Here is a 27,056-nt window from a genome sequence, read left to right as displayed (position 1 = left end):
GCCAAACACATTTTTTTTTTTTACCTCAGAATCGCTCATTCTTTGAGAGGCTCTAAGGGGCACATTTAGAGTTGGAGGCAAGCCATGGTTTTTTAAAAGAAGCCTTTCATGATGTAGAACATGCAAGCGCGGGCCAAATGCACGTTCGGGCAATTGCGATGTAGCTACAGGTGGACACGGCCACAGGTACATCTATCAGGAGGCGTGTTTGCTGCTTCTGTGCGCAGTGTCGCCGAGAGTGTGGCGGGAGCGAGCAGTAATAATTAGTAATTAGCAAGTACTAACTATCCGGGCCTGATGGAGGGGCTCGCAGGGGGCTAAATTCTGCCGCTCCCCCCCCCCCCCCCAACTCACACCTATCAGCAGCTCCTGCCTGTGTCTCCCCAGCCCTGTACACGCAGTTGTGTGCTGGGCTGCCGTGGCTGCAGCTGCAGCAGTCTCCTCAGGATGTGTGGGAACAATTGCACTAATAGCACCCCCTCACCTCAATCTGCTCCTGGCTGCGAGGCACTACGGCGCCCCCCTGTGGAGTGCCTGGCATTGTGCCAAAAATATTTTTTCCATGTTCCTTTAAGGAGGCATGGCCTCACCTCCTAGGGAGTGTGACCTCATGGGGCATGGCCGTGTGGAGGAGGAAGGGAGGGGGGGGGGGGTAAAGGAGGAAACCAGCCGCAACGCAGACTGCAGACTCCTCCTCAGGACCAAAAGCCAGGGGCTGCATGATGATCCGTCACAGCGCCCCCCCCCCCCCCCTTCCCCCGTAGATAGATAGATAGATAGATAGATAGATAGATAGATAGATAGATAGATAGATAGGCAGATTGAGTTGTGGATGTTATTAGTAGATCTGTTATTCTGTATAAATTAATTTTAGGTATATTACCCTTTTGAGGACATTCAATATGTACATAAATGTCTTCGGCTTGAACCGAAATTACATAACATTTGCATTGGGGACGGTGCCGGTTCAATTTAATAACCACTGAAGAATTACAGCCCAGCCAGGGATCTTCAAATAATAAGAAAGTCATCTAAACCTAGTGATATTAACAATGCCAGAATAATACTCAATATGAAACATTATCCATATTCATAAACAGGCCACTTATGAGTTTGCCTTGCAATAGCAGCATTATATTCAGCAAACTGCCTCTCCCTTTTGAAAATGGAAATTGTAATCTGCAAAGGGCATCAGTACAGCTCAATGACTTCAATGTATCTGTCACAGTTCACAGGAAAAGTAGACAAAGGATTGGACTGATTTAAAAGTAAAAGTTCTGTTGAATATTTGTTCAGGTATTTTCCCTTTTGGGAGACCAACTGTATGAATTTAAATGTGTCGATGTCTTTTGTGCAAATTAAAACTTTCCTCTTAAGGGGGGTACTCACGGAGCGATCGATGCTTAAAATCTAAGCAATCTGACTAGATTGCTTAGATTTTAAGCAGTGATCACTCCGTATGTACCCCCACAGCGACAGCGATGCGCAGCTCCGTGCATCGCTATCGCTGGGTGAAATGAGCGCCCCCCCCCCCCCTCCCGTCGTCTCCCCCCACACGCTCAGCACACATCGCGCTGTGCTGAGCGGGGGAAGAGATGTACTCTGAGCGGTTCGCTCAGCACACATCTCTCCCCAAATTGTGCCGTGAATATGGCCCTGTAGATGTGACACAAGAGCAGAATCTCCTCTGGGAAGACCCCTTGTTAACAGAAACCCAGAAGCAGTAATTACATATCTCAGCGTTGAGGACCTTTATCAAGCAGTGGAAAGATTGGAGAAGTGGGCCAGTTGCCCATGGCAACCAATCAGCGTAGAGGTAGCATTTATCAAGTACATTCTATAAAATGATAGGCTGGTTGGTTGATATGGACAACTTGTCCCAGATGTATACTGTAGATATATATTTAGCTGTGTACCGACGATAAGTGATGAAAACTATTTGCTTGGGCTAATTCGTACCTGTTTCCGTGAGGACAACGCCCCTTTTGGACGATTCCGATTGTTCATCTTGTTGCCTTCTGTTTTTGTCCCATTTTTTTCCTTGGTGCTTTTCTCCCTCAGTCTCTCTGTGGTGCTTTCTGGATGATCGGGGATGGGGCTGAGAAACAGGATCCGGCCGATCAGCCCATACAAGATGGTGGCCACGAACAGCGGAATCACGTAGAATATTGCAAAGTCAGTCAAATAAATGGGCAGGTAAAGGTTACGGGAGACCTTGTAGCCACATTCCACCTGTTGACTTTTGTTCACTTGAATGTCCACCAAGAAGAACCAAAACATGCAGTAAATGGAGGTGAAGACCCACACTATGGCAATTATACGCTTGGCGCGGGACACTGTGCAAACTGTCTGGGCCTTCATAGGGTGGCAAATGGCGATGTATCTATAAAGGAAGTGGAAACACATCAAAAAATGTTTCTCAGCAACAAGATGGGTTCAGTAGGATAAGAGAGAGGTGCTGCTATAGGATTGCCGCCTTAATGAGAGCGGTTGTAGGCTTTGTAAGGTGTCTGGCTTCTGTGAAGGACAACTTTAGTCTTGCCCATGTGCCCATGTGTTCAGTGAGGGTGGTATGAAGGCCTACTGGCAAATGTAAGGGCAACATGACCTTTTGCTGAGAGGAGACTGATGTGGGCCCTCAGCCAACTATGGAAGATGCAATGTCATATCTCTGATCTTATTCTCCCAGAATTTACTTAGCTCCTCCTATACCTCAGGACTGAGATATTCAAGACATTGATTGTTTTCTTGTTCTACAGGAAACTCATACCCAATATCCACCTCTAGCACGGTAGAGACCACTGCCTCACTAGTCCCCTAATATCACAGAGGGTTATGTAGGCATAAGAACTCTGGAGGGGGATGCAATAGGGAGTAAGAATCAGGAAGTGAGAGATCTCCTGTTTTTTTTTAAAGTGGCAATCAGTTACATAGCACAATTAACCTGGTTTTGCCATGAATGCTACTTTTAAAAAAAAACAGAACTCTCACAAAATCTCTCATGTACTGATTCTCCCACCCTATTACATTATTCCCCTGGTGTCTTGGAAGTTAAAGAAAATGAACCAATTAAACTAAAGACATTGCGGTCTATTCATGAAGCAGTGAAAAGACCCCTCTATCACTACAAAAACAAAAAACAATCATGAAATTGGGTGTCAAATTGACACTGTGGTTAGCACTGGGGCCATGATGCAGGTTCCCCCTCTGTGTATGTATGTTCTCCCCGTGTTTCCTCTATAGGAGCTACAAATTATGAAATCTCCACATTTGGCAGTACTAGTTCTACAATTTCATAATATATTCAATTTACGGTTACATGCCAGTTTTGGCAGATATAGACCATGAACTTACCTCTCAACCGTAAAGGCTGTGATAGAACAGGAGGAGGCGTTGATGCCCAAATACTGAAAGTAGGTTATCCCGAGACACCCGGCATGTCCATAGATCCATGTCCCAGCCAAGCTATCTGATACGTTGGGCAATCCAGCAGCCACCAGGACCATTAAATCAGCCACAGCCAAGCTGACCAAATAACAATTGGTTGGGGTTCTCATGTCACGGGTAATGAACACCACTAGAACCACCATGATGTTGCCTATTATGCCAATACCGCAGATCAGTAGAACCAGGAATACGGAGATGGCTTTGTATTCGATCATACTAGAAACCAAATCATTGTTTGCCAATGAGATATTGGTCGGACTGTCAAACTTGCTGCCGTTCTCCATGTTGGTAGGAAATGGACACTTCAGTCCTGAGCCTTATCTATAATACCAACTCCATGATGGACTGTTCAGTACTGGGAAAGACGTGTTTCATGGTGATGACGACTCAAATGAATCCCCGGAGCCACGTGCGATGGACAACTTGATCTTCCATCCTATAAGTCAACATCTGTAAATGAGAAGCACAAATGATAATTGACATATTTGTTTTCACAAAGTATCAATGTCTCTCTCAGTCTCTAAGTGTACCGGTACCAGTAAGCAGACATTTTTTGAGCCTGTAGAGTTGCCAAATCTTCCCACTGCAGCGTCTTTTTCAAGTAGAGTATATTTCCCTCTCTGAAGCACAGACATAGAAAAGCATTAGAGTGTGAAATTCACTCCATTTCAAAAAGATGTGCAGTGTGTTGAAACGCGTGGGAGTGCTATTTATCTGGGGCGCAGTAATACCCGGTTGTCATTTGCCCATTTATGTGCACTCTGTGATATTTACAACTTTGTGGTATGGATACGTGCTCCAGCTTTTTAGAAATAAATACATTTTTTATAATTCATTTTCATACTGTACTGGGAATATTATGCCTTGATTTGTCCTGGTTCTGTTGTTTTTTTGTTTGTTTTTTTTGCACCAAGGAAAATACTTTATTGTACGGTGTACTTATTTTGGAAGCCAGGGTGTCCCTAAAACACCTTTATGTACCTGCAAACACTGTGTTGAAATAGGCATATATTTATATAAGCTCCTTCGCGCGATAATTATTTCTTCTGCACGCATGAGTGCCAGACAACGCAGGTGTGTCTGGACCGTTTGCGTGGCGGGCCGCGGCGGCTGTGTGTTGCATTCCGTCAGCCATAAGGACATTTGTATGTTGGACAATCTATATCACACACAATTAGTTGTGTAGCTGAAGAAAATGGCCGATTCTCACTTGACCAGTTTGGCATAGTGGGCGTCTTCTGGGCTTGAGTAAACCCCCCCTGCATGCACCTCTGATATATCCCCTTGCTGTTGTGGCATCACTCACAGTTTCTGGCTTAAATGCTTATTTCAGTTTCATTTGATGACAACAATCATCCACAACTGTTTCATTATTAATATAAGTTTCCTTTTTAATATAAGTTTTTCCTTCAAGCTTTAATGGCGTCATTATATTCCTCTGTTTTTTCCTCACACCCACACAATGAACTGGAAAATTCCATCCACGTTTCATACCCGGCTGATCGCTGACCATATACAGTACATCTTAATGCTATGTTTCATTATTTCAATGCTTCATGCTACTGCAGTGACTCATTTATTTCTAGCCTATATTGATATATACCCATATGTCAGTACTTATCCATTTAACCCAGATATAACCTAAGTATTTGCATTTTGCCATAGTATACCTCACCTGGGACAAGGCCAGGTGATGCAGACGTGGGAAATACTTGTCTACGATGTCCCCATAAAGTATGTAGGACCTGCTCCAGAATTACAGGAGACGGGAGTTAAATGTGGATATGATTGGTGGTGGTTATGTGACTGGGGCTGCCATGGGCCATGGGCAAAAAATTAAAAGAAACTCCACAAATTACTAATTTACTGTTCCTCCCTTGCAGCTCTTATCATCACCATATCCAGACTTATCTTGACATACATATAGACACCAACACCCCCCAATAACTTACACATAGGACCCCCCTCCCCCTTAAACCATGTGACATAAATACACTGCTTTGTGGACACTCCTTTAAATACTCACATATAGCAGCAAATCAGAGGCCTGCCGCAGCACAATCTGGAACCTTCAGGATTCCTGACAGGCTGCATAGAGAAGCATATCACAAACTAATATACTCTAGGTCTTACTGCCTAAGAGATTGTTGGGGTGGGGGCTGGATAGTCCACAGGGAGGTGGCCACCACTCACTGGCCCCTGAGCCCACCATTTACTAGTTTCACCATTGGGCGGCACAATGTGTCTGGCAGCGGAACACTCTGGTGATCCAATTGGCGGTGGTGTGCAGCAGCCTGAGAGGGGAACCTGGGGCATCTGTCCTCCTAGCCTTCTGCTGGTGGAGCCACAGAGGAGCGGGGCCCTAATTGGCATGTTGGGTCTTTAGACAGTAATGTAACATGGTATCATTGGGGTTCACTAAAAATGGTAGAAGTCATTATTCTGGAGTTTGGGGGTCACAGTTAGGCCTTTACTCAGCAATATCAAGTGTTAGTCCATTCACAGGAGTTTACTGACCATCATTCAGATGATTACTTACTCCACTACCAGATACAATACAGGAATTTCCCAAATCCACCTCATTCCCCAACAGAGTGGTGCCCTTACACCAGAGGTTCTCAAACGTGTTCCTCAAGGCAGCCCAAGGGTCCAGGTTTTAAGTATATCAATGTTTGGTCACAGGTGACTTAATTAGCGCCTAAGTCTTTTTGATTTAACCATCTCTACTGAGCCATGGACATACCTAAACCCGTTGGGTTGCCTTGAAGACCGCGTTTCAGAACCTCTGCTTTACACACTTATCTTCAGTGCCCAGGAATGTGTTTCCTTCATCCCGGACTGTAGACAGCTATCCCGGACTGTAGCACATGCTCTATAACAGGAACGTCAAAGTACAGAAGAAGGGACATAGGGCTGTGTACCCCTCCATCACAGGAACTGCAAGGTAAGCACCCCATCATCTATGTGACACTGCAAAGTACCCTTCCCTGAGGGCTGCCCTTCTCACCACCTCTTGCCAACACAATCACTAAGACGACATTAACACCTCTTCAAGGCCAAGGGAAAACTCACTCCTGATACTTTTCAAACCACTTTTATTAATCTCACTCCCTGAAAAACTCAACACGCAGCACTCCCAATCCACACTATCGCCCACACAAGCCCCTCGCTGTTTCCACCACACAACATCCAAGCCTAAGCCCGTCCTCAACAGATGCTGACATTTCCTTATCAGTGAGCTGTAAGAGACGTTTATATCCCCACAAGGGAGACTGGAACTAAGATGATCACTCTTCATTAGAGGACTGGCAGAGTTCTGTCACACAGCGGTAGATAAATAATAAACATGGAATTATATGGCAGGGACAGAATGAACAGGTTTTCTATATGCAAAGCATTTTTTGCATCTTTACCAAGCGCTCAGAATAGCAAAATAGAAATTTGTGTGTTGCCTCTGGGGACTCTCGCCCTGATCACCCACAATCTGGCATTAGAGAATGCAGATCATTTCCTCTGCAGTGCCTATGTGTTCTCCAAGTTTTTCACTATTTCCGAGGTGATTTCATCCTGGAACACTAGATTAATATGCACCATCCCAAACAGAGCACCCGGGCCCACATCACCGGTCCCTACACCTGTTCTCTGAGAAGGATAAGGAGACAACTGAGCAGAGCACTGGTGACATGGACAGTGCTAGAGCAGTACAAGGAGGAGGAGGGCTCAGCCCGTGACCACTTACACAGGGAAAGTCAGTAACAGTTGGATGATGAATTAGTAAAGATGAATGGTGGAGGAATGGAGATGTATTGAGTTCGAAGGAGGGCTGGTAAAAAGGTATGTTTTATAAAGCTGGGGAGACTGGTGGAGAGTCTGATTGGGCGATTGATCGAGCTAAGGGCAAAGGGCGTGCAGCACCCCCTTTTTAGGAATACAGACTAATGGATGGCAGAGAAACATTGGACCACTATCAATGGCAAACCCATTGCACATTTGCGGTATACCATCGATGACTGATAACCATTGATGGTTGAATCCATCCCTAAACAGAGGTAAGAGTGTATGAGACAAATCAATAGTCAGAAGTCACAGGCTACACACAGGGGCATATTTATCAATGAACAGATTTTATACCCGATAAACGTATTTTCTTATCGCTGCAACAAGAAATGAAATACCGCACACATGTGTCAATATGCACTTACAGGTACAGGGGCTCCTCCGTTTTGGGGGATTGCTGAAGCCAGGATCTCTGTCCGAAGGTGGGGATTTCCTGGCTTCTTTTTAGGAACTGCGGAGCCTGGCTTGCATAAACCCATGGGTCGCGCAGCTACCCAGCGGTGTCTCAGGTGATCTGTGTCTTAGGATGCAGCACAGATCACTAATGCAAGCAGGAGGCGTCTGCTTATATCAGACATCTGCTGCTGCATTATCACACTACTGCATCCCGCAGCTGCTTCCATGTAATACAAGGAGGAGGGGTGTACTTATATCAGACGCCTCCTGCTGCATTACCACACTACTGCATCCCGCAGCTGCCTCCATGTAATACAAGGAGGAGGGGTGTACTTATATCAGACGCCTCCTGCTGCATTACCACACTAGTGCATCCCGCAGCTGCCTCCATGTAATGCAAGGCGGAGGGGTGTACTTATATCAGACGTCACCTGCTGCATATCACACTAGTGCATCCCGCAGCTGCCTCCATGTAATGCAAGGAGGAGGGGTGTCCTTATATCAGATGCCCCCTGCTGCATTACCATATTATTGCATCGGGCAGCTGCCTCCATGTAATGCAAGGAGGAGGGGTGTACTTATATCAGATGCCCCCTGCTGCATTCATATCTCCCAACTTTACAGTTTCCTAAAGAGGGACACACGCGCGGCAAAGCCGCGTGCGCTCTCGAAAAGGGGGCATGGTCTACGAAAAGGGGGCGTGGCTTCGCAAAGGACCCGCGCTCATGAGCCACGCCCCCGTTTTCGTCACTGAGGAGGCATGCCCAGCGCTCTGTGAGCCGCTGGCATGCCCCCTCTCCCTCTGAATCCAGTGAATAGACGCTGTGCGCATGCGCACAGCGTCTATTCACCGCTGCTCTGCTAAGCAGGGCAGCGAGACACAGAGACTTCCAACTGTCCCCCCCCCACCGCGGGACACTGCGGCCCGCGGGTGGGACAGCGGGACAGTCCCGCGAAAATCGGGACAGTTGGGAGGTATGTGCATTACCATATTATTGCATCCGGCAGCAGCTTCCATGTAATGTAAGGAGGAGGGGTGTACTTATATCAGACACCTCCTGCTGCATTACCACACTAGTCTATCCCGCAGCGGCCTACAAGTAATGCAAGGAGGAGGGGTGTACTTATATCAGACGCCTCCTGCTGCATTACCATACTAGTGTATCCCGCAGCTGCCTCCATGTAATGCAAGGAGGAGGGGTGTACTTATATCAGACGCCTCCTGCTGCATTACCATACTAGTGTATCCCGCAGCTGCCTCCATGTAATGCAAGGAGGAGGGGTGTTCTTATATCAGACGCCTCCTGCTGCATTACCACACTACTGCATCCCGCAGCTGCCTCCATGTAATGCAAGGAGGAGGGGTGTACTTATATCAGACGCCTCCTGCTGCATTACCATATTAGTGCATGGCATGTAATGCAAGGAGGAGGGGTGTACTTACTTATATCAGACGCCTCCTGCTGCATTACCACACTAGTGTATCCCGCAGCTGCCTCCATGTAATGCAAGGAGGAGGGGTGTACTTATATCAGACGCCTCCTGCTGCATTACCATACTAGTGCATCCCGCAGCTGCCTACATGTAATGCAAGGAGGAGGGGTGTACTTATATCAGATGCCACCTGCTGCATTACCTTACCATACTAGTGTATCCTGCAGCTGCCTACATGTAATGCAAGAAGGAGGGGTGTTCTTATATCAGACGCCTCCTGCTGCATTACCACACCAGTGCATGACATGTAATGGAAGGAGGAGGGGTGTACTAATATCAGACGCCTCCTGCTGCATTACCACACTAGTGCATCCTGCAACTGTTTCCATGTAAGCAGCAGTGATAGCACATCTAACCACATCTGAGTCAGGCCCTGCAGCGGACCATCCATGGTACATTCAGGGGATTCTTAATAGTTGCAGGTACCCCCGAAAACGACTGTTTCCGGGAAACATACTGCAAATATGATTTGATAAACGGACCCCATAAAGTGGTGAATTCTGCTTTTTTTGTTTCAATTATTTAGAAAAATATATTTTTAGAACTATAGTACCTGTCATATGAGTTCTATTAAATCTAAATACCAGGATGCGGAAACATCAAATCAAGACATACCAAAACAAGAGCTAACTATGCATCAAATGGTGATATTAGGGCAAAACCAGCGTATCATGAGTATAATAAATGAAAAAAAAATGTGGACTAGCGGATCATTGTATAGTAATTTTAAAAAATCGCCATCGACGGTCAACAACTATGGCTAATCACCGATGTTAGATGGTTTTGCCATTGATGGGGGAGATCAGATCCAAGGGTACTCCGTCAACAATAACACAGAGCACAGCGATTTTTTTTCCCCTGGCCTAGCTCCGCCTCCACATGTGACCCAACCCCTCTGACTGACCCACTGCCAGGTAAGTAATAGAGCAGGGATGACCATTGGTGGAAACCATTGATGGTTTTCCATCGGTTTCATAACATCGAGGTTAACCACTAATGGTACCATCAATGGTTACCCACTGATAGTTATCCCCATTCTATGCTACAAGAAGCACAAATGCGGCTCTATTGTACAGTAATTCAGAAGGAACACCTTTACTCTTTTACATTGCCCATCCCTCCCCTCTGTCCATAGGGACTTCTCCTAATGCAGCCATGTGACTCCTTCAACCTCTGCAAGAGCAAAGACAGGGGATGAGCTGCAAAATGTCCAGAATATAGCAGGCTTTGGGAAGGATGAATACAGGGAGCAGCTGCAAAGCCCACCCTGGGTATAGGTTATTGTTAGGGTCTCCTGCCCTGTGCTGCCACGTCGTCATGGCAACCGTGAGACAAGTGCTAGCGGAGTGACCTGAGCGCAGCTGATACTCCGGTTCGGGTCTTTTGCTGTGCAGTGGTTATAGGCTCTGTGCATGGCAGGGGATCCGGTGCTGGTTTTTGTGCTCACAGTCTGTGAGGTCTGAGTGGGGCGTGGACAGCACCTGCTTTATAAGGCCTCTTCTCAGGGTAAGCAGATGCTGCTGAATCTTTGTTGGTTAGTCAGTTTCTGAAAGTTAGCCAGTACTGTGTAGCTTTGTATTTGTTTGTTGCTTACTGCAAATAGGCCTGGGGATTTGGTATTACACTCTGCCAATCCAGACCTAGCAGTAAGACTGGAGTCAGTCGTTTAGCTTGCTGGGGTTCTGTTACTACTCTGTGAACTTAGCAAGTTTGCGGCTGTATTCTAAGACTTGCCTGTCTAATCCTGTCTCACTTTGCTAGGTGTCAGGGGTCAGTTTAGTGGCAGTAAGCTGAACCTGTGCACTGCAAGTGAGAATTAGGATTGTGGAGACTCTCCTTGTGTCTATCATTCCATCTCTGACCAAGGAGTTTACTGCCACACCCGTTGGTAACCCTTTAGGGTTTTGCTGTTGCCCTTAGCAACAGCATTTCGGGTTCTCTACGTATTAAAACACAACATCTTGCTTTTCCCATCTGAGCAGTTCTAATACAAGGGAGATACCCAGTTCCTTAGCCTCTGGGCTTCTCTGTTCACTTTGTGTGTATTTTGTTACCCTATCACCTTCTGTGTACGTTATGTCATATTCCCCAGTCTGTCTGTAAGTCCATTTGTTTTGCATAACAGTTCAAACACCAGTACATTCCTGCAGGCACTGGAGTGCATAACAGTCCTGACACCAGTACTTTCCTGCAGGCACTGGTGTGCATAACATATTCAGCAGCCCAATACTCCTGTTGAAATTTTGTGGGAATATGGAGCATACCCCTCAAAATACGTTGCAACAGGTGGTCGATCAGGTGCAGGTCCTGACTCGACAATTTAATGATTTGTCCATTAAAATGCACACCTCCCAGGCTGCTGGCGGAGCTCCCGCAGCAGCAGCACCTGCAGGGGTTAAGGAGCCGAAAGTAAATCTCCCGGATCGTTTTTCTGGAGATCGCTCGCAGTTCTTTTGTTTCAAGGAGAGCTGCAAGCTATACTTCCGGCTTAGGCCTCAGTCTTCTGGGTCGGAGATTCAGCGGGTGGGCATAGTGATTTCCTTGCTACAAGGAGACCCACAGGTCTGGGCATATGGGTTGCAGCCTGACTGTCCGTCGCTTAAAAGTGTTGATGCTTTTTTTACGGCACTGGGCATGTTGTATGATGACCCTGACAAGACGGCCTCAGCCGAGGCTCAGATTTCGATCCTTAAGCAAGGGCGAAGGCCAGTTGAGGTTTACTGTACGGAGTTTCGGAGGTTGGCCCATGATACCCAGTGGAATGACCCAGCCCTGAGACACCAGTACCGAAGAGGTCTTTCTAACCAGATAAAGGACCAACTGGTACAATATCCCTTGCCTGATAGCTTGGATCAGCTCATGCAGTTATCCATCCGGGTGGATAGACGGCTGAGAGAGCGTAGGCTTGAAAGGGAGACTGAGATTTCCTTCCTTCCCAAGGGATCCTCAGACTCTGAGGAATTTTCCGAGGAGCCTATGCAGATTGGGGCTACCCGCCTCTCCTCGCGTGAGAAGACGCGGAGGAGACAGCAGGGGTTGTGTTTGTACTGTGGGAATAAAGGTCATGTGGTAGTATCATGCCCAGAAAAGCCGGAAAACTTCAGGGCCTGAGGGTGATGGGAAATATCCTGTCAGGCCAGAAGTCAGAATTTCCCAAGAAGACTTTTATCATTCCGGTGACCTTGAAGATCCTCGGTCAAACTGTCAAGACTGAGGCCTTTGTGGACAGTGGGGCCGACGGGGTTTTTATGGACCGCCAATTCGCCCTGAAACACTCTGTTCCCTTAGTACCCTTGGCATCGGAAATTGAGATTTGTGGGTTAAACGGGGAACCATTATCCCAAGGTAAAATTACCTCTTGCACTAGCCAGATTTCTTTGTTTATTGGAGCCACACACTGAAAAATTGTCCTTTTATGTGACTGTCTGTACTTTTGCCCCATTGGTGTTGGGGTTACCCTGGTTAAGGGCCCACAATCCTCGATTTGACTGGGTCTCTGGGGAGATTCTTAGTTGGGGTACTGATTGTTTCAGGAGTTGCTTGAGCCTTCCAGTCAGGCTCTCGCAGCTAAGTTTGCCAGGATTGCCATGGTGTTATGCAGATTTTGCGGACGTGTTCTCCAAAAAAGTTGCAGAGGTACTACCTCCCCATCGCCCCTATGACTGTGCCATTGATTTGTTGCCAAATGCTAAGCTTCCCAAGAGCAGGTTGTACTCCCTGTCACGTCCTGAGACTCAGGCTATGGCAGAGTACATTCAGGAGAACTTGGCTAAGGGATTTATCAGACCTTCACAGTCTCCAGTTGGGTCGGGGTTCTTCTTCGTGGGTAAAAAGGACGGTTCGTTGCGACCCTGCATCGACTTCAGGGAATTGAACCGTATCACGATTAAAAACTCATACCCACTGCCTCTCATTTCGGTCTTGTTTGACCAGCTTCGTACTGCCACCATTTTTTCTAAGATTGACCTACGCGGTGCGTACAATCTAATCCGAATAAGAGAGGGGGATGAATGGAAGACTGCCTTTAATACCCACTCAGGGCATTATGAATATTTGGTGATGCCTTTTGGGCTCTGTAATGCCCCGGCAGTCTTCCAGGATTTCATGAATGATGTGCTCAGGGAATATTTGGATAGATTCTTAGTTGTATACTTAGATGACATCCTAATCTTCTCCCATTCCCTGGAGGAACATCGGAAGCATGTACGCTTAGTCCTCCAGAAACTCAGAGACCACCGGCTTGGGGCGAAGCTGGAGAAGTGCGAATTTGAAGTTCAGCAAATCGCATTTCTAGGATATATTATCTCCCCAGAAGGTTTCCAAATGGAGGGTTCCAAGGTACAGGCAGTCCTGGATTGGGTGCAGCCCACTAGTTTGAAGGCGCTTCAGCGTTTCCTGGGCTTTGCGAATTTTTATAGACGATTTATCGCTGGATTTTCGTCTATAGTGGCGCCCTTGGTGGCACTCACTAAGAAAGGGGCGGATGTTGCTCACTGGTCTTGTGAGGCTAAAGCGGCTTTTGCCCGTCTCAAAAGGGCATTTGTTTCGGCCAAGGTGCTGCGACACCCAGATCCAGAGCGTCCTTTTGTGGTGGAGGTGGATGCCTCTGAGATGGGTATTGGGGCAGTGCTTTCTCAGATGGGAGTGTCTGATAATCGCCTTCATCCCTGTGCTTACTTTTCCCGTAAATTTTCACCTGCCGAGATGAATTATGACGTGGGTAACCGGGAATTGTTGGCTATTAAGGATGCACTCGAGGAGTGGAGACACTGGCTTGAGGGGGCTAAGTTTGTGGTCTCAATTCTCACTGACCATAAGAATCTGGCATATTTAGAGTCAGCGAAGCGTCTCAATGCCAGGCAGGCACGATGGGCTTTGTTTTTTGCTCGCTTTAATTTTTTGATAACATATCGCCCTGGGTCAAAAAACATCAAGGCTGATGCGCTCTCGCAGAGTTTTGCTCCAATCCAGGAGACCACTGAGGAGCCGTTGCCCATTGTTTCCCCATCATGTATTAAAGTGGGCATTACCCAGGACCTCTTATCATTAGTCCTTAGAGCACAGGAGCAGGCTCCTCCAGACCTTCCGGTAGGTCTTTTGTTTGTGCCTCCTAGGTTAAGACAGCGAGTGTTCCTGGAATTCCATGCCAAGAAGTCTGCAGGTCACCCGGGTATTGCCAGAACTCGGGAGTTGCTATCTAGGGCGGTGTGGTGGCCCTCGGTGGCTAAGGATGTGGATCAGTGGGTTCGGGCATGTGACATCTGTGCCCGAAATAAGACTCCTAGAGGGGTTCCTGTTGGCCCATTACATCCACTCTCTATCCCATCTAAGCCATGGACCCACATTTCAATGGATTTTGTGGTGGACTTGCCCAAATCCTCGGGGATGACAGCCATCTGGGTTGTCGTTGACAGGTTTTCGAAGATGGCGCACTTCGTTCCACTGGTTGGGCTGCCATCGGCCAGACGCCTGTCTGAATTATTTATGCTGCATGTTGTGCGTCTCCACGGGTTGCCACTTGATGTGGTCTCTGACCGCGGATCCCAGTTTGTGGCCAAATTCTGGAGGGCATTTTGTTCCGATCTCCAGATTTCTGTCAGCTTGTCGTCGGGCTACCATCCGCAGTCTAATGGGCAGACTGAAAGGGTGAACCAGTCCTTGGAGCAGTTCCTCAGGTGTTATGTCTCCAAGTGTCAGACTGACTGGGTTGCTCATCTGTCCATGGCGGAGTTTGCCTATAACAACGCGGCTCACTCTGCTACAGGGATCTCTCCCTTCCTTTGTGTGTATGGGCATCATCCTAAGGCCAATTCTTTTGACCCCCTGGACTCCACGCCTGGTGGTTCCTCTGTGGTTTCGGTCCTTAGAGGTATTTGGCGGAAAGTGAAGAAAGCCCTTGTGTCTGTGTCATTAGTGACCAAAAGGGTTTTTGATAAGCGGAAAAGACCCTGCAGCTTCAAATTAGGAGACTTCGTCTGGTTGTCTACCAAGAATTTGAAGTTGAGACAGCCATCTCATAAGTTAGGCCCCCGGTTCATCGGCCCTTATAAGATCACCAGGGTTATCAATCAATTTCAGTTAGATCTGCCCCGTTCTTTGGGTATCAATAAAACATTTCATTGTTCCCTTTTAAAACGGGCGATTAGTAATCCTTCTTCCAGTGGAAGACCTTCCCCTCTTCTGATATGTGGCCAGAGGGAGTTTGTTGTTGAAAGGATTCTTGACTCCAAGGTGGTTCGGGGTCGGCTGTCATTTTTGGTGCACTGGAAGGGGTATGGCCCGGAGGAGCGGTCGTGGGTGCGCAGTTGTGATCTTAATGCCCCCAGACTGATACGCTCTTTCTTCTCGCAGTTCCCCGATAAACCCGGTGGTAGGGGTTCTTTGACCCCTCGTCAGAGGGGGGGTACTGTTAGGGTCTCCTGCCCTGTGCTGCCACGTCGTCATGGCAACCGGGAGACAAGTGCTAGCGGAGTGACCTGAGCGCAGCTGATACTCCGGTTCGGGTCTTTTGCTGTGCAGTGGTTATAGGCTCTGTGCATGGCAGGGGATCCGGTGCTGGTTTTTGTGCTCACAGTCTGTGAGGTCTGAGTGGGGCGTGGACAGCACCTGCTTTATAAGGCCTCTTCTCAGGGTAAGCAGATGCTGCTGAATCTTTGTTGGTTAGTCAGTTTCTGAAAGTTAGCCAGTACTGTGTAGCTTTGTATTTGTTTGTTGCTTACTGCAAATAGGCCTGGGGATTTGGTATTACACTCTGCCAATCCAGACCTAGCAGTAAGACTGGAGTCAGTCGTTTAGCTTGCTGGGGTTCTGTTACTACTCTGTGAACTTAGCAAGTTTGCGGCTGTATTCTAAGACTTGCCTGTCTAATCCTGTCTCACTTTGCTAGGTGTCAGGGGTCAGTTTAGTGGCAGTAAGCTGAACCTGTGCACTGCAAGTGAGAATTAGGATTGTGGAGACTCTCCTTGTGTCTATCATTCCATCTCTGACCAAGGAGTTTACTGCCACACCCGTTGGTAACCCTTTAGGGTTTTGCTGTTGCCCTTAGCAACAGCATTTCGGGTTCTCTACGTATTAAAACACAACATCTTGCTTTTCCCATCTGAGCAGTTCTAATACAAGGGAGATACCCAGTTCCTTAGCCTCTGGGCTTCTCTGTTCACTTTGTGTGTATTTTGTTACCCTTTCACCTTCTGTGTACGTTATGTCATATTCCCCAGTCTGTCTGTAAGTCCATTTGTTTTGCATAACAGTTCAAACACCAGTACATTCCTGCAGGCACTGGAGTGCATAACAGTCCTGACACCAGTACTTTCCTGCAGGCACTGGTGTGCATAACAGTTATATAAGCAAAGGCCTAGGGCGTCATTGTTATAGGACAACACCCGGCAGTCACGCGGCCTGCTCCAACGTTATTGGCTGCAATTTAAAGGGAACCAGCTAAAATCCTGCCTAGAGCACCAAGTTGGTGAGGCCTGGGTCTGAGCAGCTGGGAAAGATCGGATGCCATTTGTACCCTGGGGATGATAACATTGCAGCAGAGAAGAATTAAGCAAAGTTCTAGACCTCAGATGGTGCAGCCCTTTGCACCCAGCTTCCTCAGCTAAGATCAGAAGACACAGCCGCAACAGAGAGGATCCTTGGCTCCAGCAATGACATGTCTTGACACCTTTTATCTACACTATGCTTTTAGGTTCCTGGTCTTTAATGATAATGTGCAAGAAAATGTGGATTCTGCCTCAGCCCTGTGTCTCAGTCACACAGGCATCTATTTGACAGGTCTGTATGGACTACAGAAAACATCCACAATTTCAATCATCTTTCTCTAAAGGTCCATACACACTTAACGATAAAATGAGCGACGTCGCTCATTTTCTCCCTCCTTGAGCGACGTCGCTCATTTTATCGTCAAGTGTGTATGCCGCCAGCGGCGACCGATGCACGGCCCCGCGGGTCGGCAACGATCGTCGCTGTTGGTAGGGCATGCATGAAGGATGTGGACTGTCGTCCAGGGCTGGCGAGGGCGTGACGTCACTGAGCGATATGAGCGGTCATATCGTTCAGTGTGTACAGTCGGGCGCCGACCGGCTGGCCCGGGAGGGGGAAACATTAGACGATGTCGCTCACAGAGCGACATCGTCTAATGTGTACTGACCTTTACACAGATACCAAACCCCCCCTCCCAAAAATAAACAACCGACAACCAACAATTAACCTATATCTATCTATCTATCTATCTATCTATCTATCTATCTATCTATCTATCTATATATACAGTATGATAGAGATTTATTTTCCAGGGAAGGCAGAGCCAGCCACTCACGGCTTTCTGTATCCTCTCTGAAGACACATTTATTCATAAATACTTTAAATGGCACTTTGAAGAAAAAGACTGGTTCCTTTCCTACCTGCATGCAGTAACTGGCAGCACTTAGCTCAGCACCACTTAATTAAACACTGCACGGCGGATCACGCATATATCCCAGCTGGCTTGTCTGGCTCCTGTCCTGGAGAGCTTCTGACAGTCCAAATCTTCACTGGAACTGCTAACGCAGAGAATGTCACGGCCATTCACTTGTTTGGCTTCTGTGACTGGAAGTGAAAAACTCTGTGAGATGGTTTTTTCCTTCTTTTTTTTCCTTTTCTTAAAACAGATATTCTCATCCAGGTTATTCCTGTACGATGTCCTCTGCCTGATGTATACAGTAGCAGGGTCTCAGAGCTCACACGTATATCTAACTTTCGAACACCTTTGGCGATGCTTGGATCTGTACGGAACCGGGGAGATAGAATGCGGCAACTCTCTCAATGCTTTGTTACACAACAGCCACTTGTTTTCCAGTTACCGTAACCTGGGCTGAATTAATTATCCGATGTTTAAAAACACCTTTCTTTCTCATCCATTAATTCATTCGGCCCTGCAATAGTAAAATCGCTGGGAAGCTCTGGAGCAGAACATTTTGTACCAGGTGGAAGGGGTTATGTTGGAGCGTCTGTTTATGCATGTTTTATTGATTTTGGAAAAAATAACCTGTTTATAGAGAGTACCTGCCTGTCGCCCACACCCAATGGGCCAGTATTCACCAGGGGTCTCAGAGTTGAAAGCCCACTGCCACTAAAACCCGGGTTATTGCCGTGATAACCTGGAGGGCGGCTCAGAGGAAAGGGTTAAACCAGGTCCAGTGACTCAGGAATCTAACCTGATCACTTTGCAAGGTTGGTCCCAGAAAGGATATGGGTCGCGGTACAGTGTAAACGGATAGGTTGGGTCGATGTGACCAGGGACCCGTTTACGGCATAGGAAGAGACCGCCGCTTGGAGATGCTCACCTCTCCAAGCGCCGGCACTGCACCTGTGCAGTGATGACACCGATCCGGCAGTAAGCCGTATCCAGAAACCAGTTGGAAAGGGGTCTCAGCCGAGTCACATCCGGGTTGGAGCAGTGTACAAAATCCTTGGTGCGAACGGGATTTTTAGTCTGAAAGGGGTATAAATATCTAGATATTGAACTAAAAAAAGGAAAACAGCATTTTGCCAGCGTGTGCTACCAGTGCAGCCTTCATGACCTGTAGCACTGGAGATACCAGAGTGTATAATTGTGCAGGAAGAATGCTGCACCACTCTTCTGCAAGGAAGTAATGGTTGTGAGAAACACAGTCTTTGGCGGCAATTCTTCATATCTTGTAAATGCTTCAGATCTAGTGACTGCAAAGGACATGACATTTGGGGTAGAGTCAGTGTTATGCTCATTACACAGTTGGACGTTTTGCTTGGTGGATGGAAGAACTGCAGCCCGGGAAAACCTCTATAAAGAAACTCAGCAGAATGTGGTGAAAATTATCTCATAAGGGGAGATGCAGGGCCGGTTACGCAGCTGAGTAAGGTGCAGCATTGATGGAGGGCACCCTACTCAGCTGCGCCAGCGATATGTGTAACACTGGCCATTCCTGATATGCCCTGATATGTAGCGCCTGCCTGGAGACTCACCGAGCAGGCAGTGATGTGAAGAAAAATCAAATAAACTAATGGTCCCAGAATTCCTTGCTTGCAGACAGCAAGGGCTGCTGGGAGCATTAGTTTATTTTGAGATTCTTCACATTACTGTACATGCAAAATAAACTACCGCTCCCAGAAGCCCTTGCTGTTTGGCTACTAGGAGCGGTAGTTTATATTGAGATTCTTCTTCTTCTAGTACTATAGTGCGGTGCCGGGCATGGCGGAGGCGCCAACACCACTGACTGCTAAGTGAGTCTCCAGGCATGGGGCATATCAGGTAATACAGTACTTTGATTAGGTTAATATGAAAGGGGAAGTATTAAAGTGGTCAAAATATGTAAGGAGAACTTCAACAGTGGGCAAATGTGTCAGGGGCACTTACAGTATATAGTGTGCAAATGTGTAAGGGGCACTTATATAGTGTGCAAATGTGTAAGGGGCACTTATATAGTGGGCAAATGTGTAAGGGGCACTTATACAGTGGCCAAATGTGTAAGGGGCACTTATACAGTGGCCAAATGTGTAAGAGGCACTACAGCTGGGCTTTTACAATGAGACCACGCCTCCTTGATTTTTTCAGGCGCGTGCCTTCGGCATGCGCAAAAGTGCTTAGGTGGGCGCCAAAGTATTTATTCGCTTACCAAATAATTTGGCCTCGGGCCGGCACTGGGGAGATGTGTTAAGTCTTGGAAACAGATAAAGTGGAAAAGTTGCCCATAAACAACCAATCAACACATGTCATCTCCAAGGCTTGATACATCTTTCTCTTCATACCTCTAAGTAGTGATTTGGATTTGGACTGACTGTTGGAAACGTGTGGCTGTAGAATTCCACAGGTTGGTGTCACACGTCCACCTGCTGAGAACATGCTGAAGGGTGACTCATCTGACCATATCTCCTTCCTCTTCTGTGTGCATCACTGAACTAGCAGATGTGCATTGCCAGGTGTGATGAGCTGCAGTGATGCTAGACGATGATATGCTGCTCTAAGGAATCCCCAGGAAACAGGTTTTTTTGCTCTTCGGTGAAATCTTGAACCACAGGTTGAAATGAGCAGCCTATCTGACCTGCAGCTGCACCTCTGTTTTGCCTTGCACTTCGGAATAATGCAACAGATGCCCCTATCCTGGAGCATGCGCTTCCATGCACTGCTGCCCATTGCTGAAGAGGTTATTCCTTTACAGCTGACATCCCCTTAGGCACCATGGCTTGTGGAACATCTACAGGTTGTGTTGGTGACTGAAGCTCCTGCATAACGCTCGCCAACCAATACCGCTGTTGCAAAGTCTCAGATCTTGCAGCCATCATTGCAGGCAGGAAGGTAGTCCAGCGTTTGTATTCGTGACCATGCAGGGGATGTAATATGTACAATTAATGCATGAGCCCCATCTGTGTACTAGCACTTGCTTTCAATATACTTGATGTCCCTCTGCCTGTAAAAACTTTACAGAGATCATGGAGAGAATCCCCACATGCTGAATGCTGGACCAGTTTTGCACAACCAAATCAGCAACTACACTGTTTGCAACATATTGCGGTTGAAGTTTTTTTTTAGCAATGTGATATAAATATATAAATATATATATATGCATAAACACAGACATCCCAATCAAGTTTCTCTCTCCAGCTGCCGCCCAATGGGGGTAATTCCAAGTTGATCGCAGCAGGAAATTTTTTAGCAGTTGGGCAAAACCATGTGCACTGCAGGGGAGGCAGATATAACATGTGCAGAGAGAGTTAGATTTGGGTGTGGTGAGTTCAATCTACAATCTAAATTGCAGAGTAAAAATAAAGCAGCCAGTGTTTACCCTGCACAGAAACAAAATAACCCACCCAAATCTAACTCACTCTGCAAATGTTATATCTGCCCCCCCTGCACTGCACATGGTTTTGCCCAACTGCTAAAAAATTTCCTGCTGCGATCAACTTGGAATTACCCCCAATGTCTGAGTTCCTCATTGCCACCGGCACATTCTCCCACCCACTCCCACTAGGCTGCGTTCTTGTCCCTCACTGCAGGATCTATTTATCACTAATCACATACCCAGTGATATCCGCACCCAGAGTCGCATTACCGTATGTTATTACACCAGGCAAATGCATTATGGAGCAATTGAATGGGTAGGGGTTCTTTACGGAGCCCGTCCATGTGATGTGCTTGAAGTGAAAACGGTATTTCTGCACATGTGCGGTCCCGCTAACCAGACATGTGTGACAACCATCTCTGGGGTGAGTTCCGGTAGAACCATCTGCCGGGTAAGTATGCAAAGAATAGCCTATAGGCTACAAAGGGCTGATGCCATCTTTAGATGGCGTTAGCTGCAGGTGTTTTGCATTCCAGAAGGTGGTAAATCTGGCAGCATCACATCCCATATAGAACCTATGGGGACTGCTGCTGCCACGGGAATGGAGGGATCACAGCAGGAAACGGAGATATCTGCTGCGGCCCCTCAGTCATACATTTGTGTGATACTAAATAATTGTGGTTACCCACTGAAAACAGGTTTTCTTGGGGAATAAGCCACAAATATTCAATGATAAATGGGCCCATGTATACCTCTTCTTTTGGGGAACTAATCTGGTCAGTCACCTCCAGGACTCTTCTATAGTGACCTCCAGTACTGCCAAATCCACCTCCTCGTCTGACCTCTCTCCTTATGTACTATCTTGTGTAACTATCCCTCTACTGTTTCCACATGGATGTCTCAATGTTGCCTAAAGCACAATATATCCAAATCAGAGGTTAGCATAATCCCCCCTTACAGAGTCACCCCCTCCCTTTACATCTCCATCATTGTCCAAAACACAACTTCTTCAGTCTCCCAAGCCCTAAGTCTTGGTGCCACACTAGTGCCCACTCTGGGATTTATTTCTCACATCCCAGTCCTTTTGCCTCCACCCAATGAATATTGTCAGAACTAGAGATGAGCGCCTGAAATTTTTCGGGTTTTGTGTTTTGGTTTTGGGTTCGGTTCCGCGGCCGTGTTTTGGGTTCGAACGCGTTTTGGCAAAACCTCACCGAATTTTTTTTGTCGGATTCGGGTGTGTTTTGGATTCGGGTGTTTTTTTCAAAAAACACTAAAAAACAGCTTAAATCATAGAATTTGGGGGTCATTTTGATCCCAAAGTATTATTAACCTCAAAAACCATAATTTACACTCATTTTCAGTCTATTCTGAATACCTCACACCTCACAATATTATTTTTAGTCCTAAAATTTGCACCGAGGTCGCTGTGTGAGTAAGATAAGCGACCCTAGTGGCCGACACAAACACCGGGCCCATCTAGGAGTGGCACTGCAGTGTCACGCAGGATGTCCCTTCCAAAAAACCCTCCCCAAACAGCACATGACGCAAAGAAAAAAAGAGGCGCAATGAGGTAGCTGTGTGAGTAAGATTAGCGACCCTAGTGGCCGACACAAACACCGGGCCCATCTAGGAGTGGCACTGCAGTGTCACGCAGGATGTCCCTTCCAAAAAACCCTCCCCAAACAGCACATGACGCAAAGAAAAAAAGAGGCGCAATGAGGTAGCTGTGTGAGTAAGATTAGCGACCCTAGTGGCCGACACAAACACCGGGCCCATCTAGGAGTGGCACTGCAGTGTCACGCAGGATGGCCCTTCCAAAAAACCCTCCCCAAACAGCACATGACGCAAAGAAAAAAAGAGGCGCAATGAGGTAGCTGTGTGAGTAAGATTAGCGACCCTAGTGGCCGACACAAACACCGGGCCCATCTAGGAGTGGCACTGCAGTGTCACGCAGGATGTCCCTTCCAAAAAACCCTCCCCAAACAGCACATGACGCAAAGAAAAAAAGAGGCGCAATGAGGTAGCTGTGTGAGTAAGATTAGCGACCCTAGTGGCCGACACAAACACCGGGCCCATCTAGGAGTGGCACTGCAGTGTCACGCAGGATGTCCCTTCCAAAAAACCCTCCCCAAACAGCACATGACGCAAAGAAAAAAAGAGGCGCAATGAGGTAGCTGTGTGAGTAAGATTAGCGACCCTAGTGGCCGACACAAACACCGGGCCCATCTAGGAGTGGCACTGCAGTGTCACGCAGGATGTCCCTTCCAAAAAACCCTCCCCAAACAGCACATGACGCAAAGAAAAAAAGAGGCGCAATGAGGTAGCTGACTGTGTGAGTAAGATTAGCGACCCTAGTGGCCGACACAAACACCGGGCCCATCTAGGAGTGGCACTGCAGTGTCACGCAGGATGTCCCTTCCAAAAAAACCCTCCCCAATCAGCACATGATGCAAAGAAAAAGAAAAGAAAAAAGAGGTGCAAGATGGAATTGTCCTTGGGCCCTCCCACCCACCCTTATGTTGTATAAACAAAACAGGACATGCACACTTTAACCAACCCATCATTTCAGTGACAGGGTCTGCCACACGACTGTGACTGATATGACGGGTTGGTTTGGACCCCCCCCAAAAAAGAAGCAATTAATCTCTCCTTGCACAAACTGGCTCTACAGAGGCAAGATGTCCACCTCATCTTCACCCTCCGATATATCACCGTGTACATCCCCCTCCTCACAGATTATCAATTCGTCCCCACTGGAATCGACCATCTCAGCTCCCTGTGTACTTTGTGGAGGCAATTGCTGCTGGTCAATGTCTCCGCGGAGGAATTGATTATAATTCATTTTAATGAACATCATCTTCTCCACATTTTCTGGATGTAACCTCGTACGCCGATTGCTGACAAGGTGAGCGGCGGCACTAAACACTCTTTCGGAGTACACACTTGTGGGAGGGCAACTTAGGTAGAATAAAGCCAGTTTGTGCAAGGGCCTCCAAATTGCCTCTTTTTCCTGCCAGTATAAGTACGGACTGTGTGACGTGCCTACTTGGATGCGGTCACTCATATAATCCTCCACCATTCTATCAATGTTGAGAGAATCATATGCAGTGACCGTAGACGACATGTCCGTAATCGTTGTCAGGTCCTTCAGTCCGGACCAGATGTCAGCATCAGCAGTCGCTCCAGACTGCCCTGCATCACCGCCAGCGGGTGGGCTCGGAATTCTGAGCCTTTTCCTCGCACCCCCAGTTGCGGGAGAATGTGAAGGAGGAGATGTTGACAGGTCGCGTTCCGCTTGACTTGACAATTTTGTCACCAGCAGGTCTTTCAACCCCAGCAGACCTGTGTCTGCCGGAAAGAGAGATCCAAGGTAGGCTTTAAATCTAGGATCGAGCACGGTGGCCAAAATGTAGTGCTCTGATTTCAACAGATTGACCACCCGTGAATCCTTGTTAAGCGAATTAAGGGCTGCATCCACAAGTCCCACATGCCTAGCGGAATCGCTCCCTTTTAGCTCCTTCTTCAATGCCTCCAGCTTCTTCTGCAAAAGCCTGATGAGGGGAATGACCTGACTCAGGCTGGCAGTGTCTGAACTGACTTCACGTGTGGCAAGTTCAAAGGGCATCAGAACCTTGCACAACGTTGAAATCATTCTCCACTGCACTTGAGACAGGTGCATTCCATCTCCTATATCGTGCTCAATTGTATAGGCTTGAATGGCCTTTTGCTGCTCCTCCAACCTCTGAAGCATATAGAGGGTTGAATTCCACCTCGTTACCACTTCTTGCTTCAGATGATGGCAGGGCAGGTTCAGTAGTTTTTGGTGGTGCTCCAGTCTTCTGTACGTGGTGCCTGTACGCCGAAAGTGTCCCGCAATTTTTCTGGCCACCGACAGCATCTCTTGCACGCCCCTGTCGTTTTTTAAAAAATTCTGCACCACCAAATTCAAGGTATGTGCAAAACATGGGACGTGCTGGAATTTGCCCATATTTAATGCACACACAATATTGCTGGCGTTGTCCGATGCCACAAATCCACAGGAGAGTCCAATTGGGGTAAGCCATTCCGCGATGATCTTCCTCAGTTGCCGTAAGAGGTTTTCAGCTGTGTGCGTATTCTGGAAAGCGGTGATACAAAGCGTAGCCTGCCTAGGAAAGAGTTGGCGTTTGCGAGATGCTGCTACTGGTGCCGCCGCTGCTGTTCTTGCGGCGGGAGTCCATACATCTACCCAGTGGGCTGTCACAGTCATATAGTCCTGACCCTGCCCTGCTCCACTTGTCCACATGTCCGTGGTTAAGTGGACATTGGGTACAACTGCATTTTTTAGGAGACTGGTGAGTCTTTTTCTGACGTCCGTGTACATTCTCGGTATCGCCTGCCTAGAGAAGTGGAACCTAGATGGTATTTGGTAACGGGGGCACACTGCCTCAATAAATTGTCTAGTTCCCTGTGAACTAACGGCGGATACCGGACGCACGTCTAACACCAACATAGTTGTCAAGGACTCAGTTATCCGCTTTGCAGTAGGATGACTGCTGTGATATTTCATCTTCCTCGCAAAGGACTGTTGAACAGTCAATTGCTTACTGGAAGTAGTACAAGTGGGCTTACGACTTCCCCTCTGGGATGACCATCGACTCCCAGCGGCAACAACAGCAGCGCCAGCAGCAGTAGGCGTTACACGCAAGGATGCATCGGAGGAATCCCAGGCAGGAGAGGACTCGTCAGACTTGCCAGTGACATGGCCTGCAGGACTATTGGCATTCCTGGGGAAGGAGGAAATTGACACTGAGGGAGTTGGTGGGGTGGTTTGCGTGAGCTTGGTTACAAGAGGAAGGGATTTACTGGTCAGTGGACTGCTTCCGCTGTCACCCAAAGTTTTTGAACTTGTCACTGACTTATTATGAATGCGCTGCAGGTGACGTATAAGGGAGGATGTTCCGAGGTGGTTAACGTCCTTACCCCTACTTATTACAGCTTGACAAAGGGAACACACGGCTTGACACCTGTTGTCCGCATTTCTGGTGAAATACCTCCACACCGAAGAGCTGATTTTTTTGGTATTTTCACCTGGCATGTCAACGGCCATATTCCTCCCACGGACAACAGGTGTCTCCCCGGGTGCCTGACTTAAACAAACCACCTCACCATCAGAATCCTCCTGGTCAATTTCCTCCCCAGCGCCAGCAACACCCATATCCTCCTCATCCTGGTGTACTTCAACACTGACATCTTCAATCTGACTATCAGGAACTGGACTGCGGGTGCTCCTTCCAGCACTTGCAGGGGGCGTGCAAATGGTGGAAGGCGCATGCTCTTCACGTCCAGTGTTGGGAAGGTCAGGCATCGCAACCGACACAATTGGACTCTCCTTGTGGATTTGGGATTTCAAAGAACGCACAGTTCTTTGCGGTGCTTTTGCCAGCTTGAGTCTTTTCAGTTTTCTAGCGAGAGGCTGAGTGCTTCCATCCTCATGTGAAGCTGAACCACTAGCCATGAACATAGGCCAGGGCCTCAGCCGTTCCTTGCCACTCCGTGTGGTAAATGGCATATTGGCAAGTTTACGCTTCTCCTCCGACAATTTTATTTTAGGTTTTGGAGTCCTTTTTTTACTGATATTTGGTGTTTTGGTTTTGACATGCTCTGTACTATGCCATTGGGCATCGGCCTTGGCAGACGACGTTGCTGGCATTTCATCGTCTCGGCCATGACTAGTGGCAGCAGCTTCAGCACGAGGTGGAAGTGGATCTTGATCTTTCCCTAATTTTGGAACCTCAACATTTTTGTTCTCCATATTTTAATAGGCACAACTAAAAGGCACCTCAGGTAAACAATGGAGATGGATGGATTGGATACTAGTATACAATTATGGACGGGCTGCCGAGTGCCGACACAGAGGTAGCCACAGCCGTGAACTACCGCACTGTACTTTGTCTGCTGCTAATATATAGACTGGTTGATAAAGAGATAGTATACTCGTAACTAGTATGTATGTATAAAGAAAGAAAAAAAAACCACGGTTAGGTGGTATATACAATTATGGACGGGCTGCCGAGTGCCGACACAGAGGTAGCCACAGCC

General features: G+C 47.5%; 1 protein-coding gene across 3 annotated transcripts in view; it reads right to left on the bottom strand.

Moving 5' to 3' along the window:
- Nucleotides 1–27,056, bottom strand: part of LOC134970219 (thyrotropin-releasing hormone receptor-like) — an 83,268-nt gene that overhangs the window by 45,094 nt on the left and 11,118 nt on the right. For all 3 annotated transcript variants that reach the window (XM_063946227.1, XM_063946229.1, XM_063946228.1), the window contains exons 2-3: nucleotides 3,355–3,897; nucleotides 1,960–2,383 (exon numbers count right to left, since the gene is read on the bottom strand). In XM_063946227.1, coding sequence (XP_063802297.1) covers nucleotides 1,960–2,383; nucleotides 3,355–3,731 — 801 coding nt within the window. In that variant the 5' untranslated portion in view covers nucleotides 3,732–3,897. The remainder of the gene's footprint in view (nucleotides 1–1,959; nucleotides 2,384–3,354; nucleotides 3,898–27,056) is intronic.

Source organism: Pseudophryne corroboree, chromosome 11, assembly GCF_028390025.1.
Source record: "Pseudophryne corroboree isolate aPseCor3 chromosome 11, aPseCor3.hap2, whole genome shotgun sequence".
NCBI lineage: Eukaryota > Metazoa > Chordata > Amphibia > Anura > Myobatrachidae > Pseudophryne > Pseudophryne corroboree.
This window is presented reverse-complemented; position numbering and strand designations above follow the sequence as displayed.